We start from the raw sequence: 2,821 nt of genomic DNA on the forward strand, positions 1-2,821 counted from the left end.
AAAGGATTACAGTCACCTCTTAGACTTGTGTTTAATTAGAAGCCTGCCCCTTGGATCATAGCTATGAATATAAGCTAATAAGCCTCTTTCACAGAAAGACTGGGCTCCTGGGTCTATGACTTCTTGCTGTGCCCTGGGAGTGGTGGACAGTTAATAACTCTTTCTTCTTAATATTTAGAGTGATTGATGGACTCATGAAAGTACATACTAGGTAACACAGTTATAATCTCTGCCAAGAGTTGCATCTTTGAGGAGGTAGCTTATGAGCTGACTTGTTCAACAAGCATCACATATTAACTCGGTTGGTTATATGCTAGATGGTTTGAGAATACAAAAGTAAACAGAAGGAGCATTTGTCTCCTGTCTTAAGATTTACAATCTTGAGTTAATAGTTGGAATAGGAAGATATAGTCAGTCAATAAGGTAATAAGGCTGACAGTTTGCTGAACTGTTAAAATACCAAATTCTTCCATAGCAGGATAAAGTGAAAAGTGAAAGTGAAGTCGCTCAGTTGTATACAACTCTCTGCAACCCCATGGACTGTAGCCTACCATGCTCCTCCATCCATGGAATCTTCCAGCAAGAATACTGGAGTGGTTTGCCATTTCCTTCTCCAGGGGATCTTCCCAACCCAGGGATCAAACCCAGGTCTCCCACATTGCAGGCAGACACTTTACCATCTGAGCCACCAGGGAAGCCATAGCAGGATAAGTAGCAGCTAATCCAGGTACCCCTTTATTTGTTCTTTGTCTCGCCTCATTATCTCCCCCAGTCCCATCTTCCATAGACCCTGGACTTTCCTATGCTCTAGCAACTAAAGGGTTAATACTCTTATGCACTCAATATTTTACATATAATCCTAGGGGATGCACTTTACCAAGGGAAAAAAGTTACAAGCCTTGAAATAGCAATGAGAATTTGGTAATTTGCAGTTAAAGGCCAGAGTGTGAAGCTTAAATTGGGGAAGAGAGGGAAGTAGAAAAGAAGAACTCATAAGGATAATACAGATTGATCAAGAGATATTAAGCAGATCTTTTTTTTTAAATGATAATTTTGACCAATCTTAGTGTATAAGTATTCACTGATGTGTGCTGAACTAGCTATTATGATGCTAATGAATTATTATTAGTAACATATGCTCTCAATATGCATATGTTTTTTGTGGTTGCTCTTTCTGTTTCTGCTAGCTAATAATGAGTTTGTATCCACATTTGCAAGATGGTTAATTCTTGTTTGGTATCTTATCTGTTGATGAAACAAAAGCAAATGAGACCAGGCATACAGAGGAGATTGATCTAGAGATGTAGTTCCCATAAGCACAAACCTCCAACCAATGGAAAAAAAAAAAAAAAAAAAAAGGTTTCATAAATGCAGGCTTGCATAAAGAGAATCTACCTTCTTAGCTATACAATTATAAAACCTGTCAGTATTGCCCCCCCACCCCTGTTTAGTAGGTGATTTCAGAACTATAGATAGGAGCACTGAAAAATCACTAGGACAGGAAAAAAAAATCAGACTTGGTTGAAGTGATTTTTCCATTTCACTCAGAACATTTTACCAAATAGTGGCCAAATATTGAAAAATAAGTTTACTCATCAGTGTGAATAGGCATGAGATCACTAAGAAATTTTGGATTAAAAGTGGGCCAGTAAGAAAGATTTGGTTGTGTAAAAATACTGAGACCCGGTTCCCCAATATTTTAATTCTTTACTTCCAAAAGAAAGAATATATTCTTTATTAATGGACTATTACCAGTTTAGTGATAAACACCCAACACAGTACCTGAACAAATCAATGTTTTATTTTTGCATCATAGTTTGCTGTTCTTCCTAGCTGGCAGTCACTGCACTGTAGATACTGTCAATTATAATGTAATTCCTAATGTTTCTTCATGTTCCATCTTAAGAGTAAATGAATAGTTATCTACTTTCATCAAATATTAGTTTTCATATTCTTCCAGCAGAAAGCTCCAAAATCAAAATCTAACAATGAATAGAACATGTATGCATAAAAATCCAAAATGTATCCCCTTTGAGACATTTGGGAATAAAATTTTCATATTTCCAAAAGTCTGCATTTTGGGGACATGAAACAGCATTACAATTTAACACAAAATCAGGTGCCATTTAACACTGTTTAATATTTTAAAACTCTAATAATACAGATCATCTTAATGTGATAGAAATATTTCTTGCAAGAAGCTTTGCCCTTTTCAGTGTCGTTCTTCTCCATCCCACTTCCTGTGATTGGTGGCAGTGGTGCCTCTCCATGGCAGCAGCTTAGGGGGATCCTTACAGGCAGTCCTCTTCACTCTGAACCAGCAAGCGCTCTGGAGGAAGAACAGACTCTAATTTCTGCCAGCGCTTTGGAGGCCACAGGATATGTGTAGCATGGGCATGCAGGAGTCCTAGGGAAACCTGAACCCAAGAGAGACACAAAGAAAGCAAGAAAGATATTCTTTTATATAGGATCATCATTAACATCTTAAAAGCAGAATTTGATCCAGGTCTGATATTTCATGGAAAGATGATGCTTAAGAGAATAAACACTTATTGGGATTTTTCTAGGTTCTTTATATACGTAAATATGTTTAATACAACCATTTGAGGTAGGTACTGATATTATCCCCTTTTTTGCATAAGAGAATACCGGAGTAGGCTGCCATTTCCTTAAGTCACAAAGCTACCAAGCTACAGAGGCTGGCTTTAGGGCTTAATAGTCCTGCTTTTAGAGGCTAAAAACCCCAGTGAGTATGAATCTGGTTTACATTCTCAGAGTTTCTGCCAGAGCTCCCAGTATCTCAGAGAAACTTTTTTTTTTT

At 37.4% G+C, this 2,821-nt stretch overlaps 1 protein-coding gene across 1 annotated transcript in view; it reads right to left on the reverse strand.

Moving 5' to 3' along the window:
- Window positions 1-1,783: 1,783 nt before the first annotated feature.
- IMMP2L (IMP2 inner mitochondrial membrane peptidase-like (S. cerevisiae)) overlaps window positions 1,784-2,821 on the reverse strand; it is a 960,253-nt gene continuing 959,215 nt past the window's right edge. The window contains exon 6 of the mRNA XM_010831176.1: window positions 1,784-2,417. Within this exon, the coding sequence (XP_010829478.1) occupies window positions 2,292-2,417 (126 nt within the window). The 3' untranslated portion in view covers window positions 1,784-2,291. The remainder of the gene's footprint in view (window positions 2,418-2,821) is intronic.

The sequence above is a fragment of the Bison bison genome, unplaced genomic scaffold (genome assembly GCF_000754665.1).
Source record: "Bison bison bison isolate TAMUID 2011002044 unplaced genomic scaffold, Bison_UMD1.0 scf7180017864525, whole genome shotgun sequence".
Taxonomy (NCBI): domain Eukaryota; kingdom Metazoa; phylum Chordata; class Mammalia; order Artiodactyla; family Bovidae; genus Bison; species Bison bison.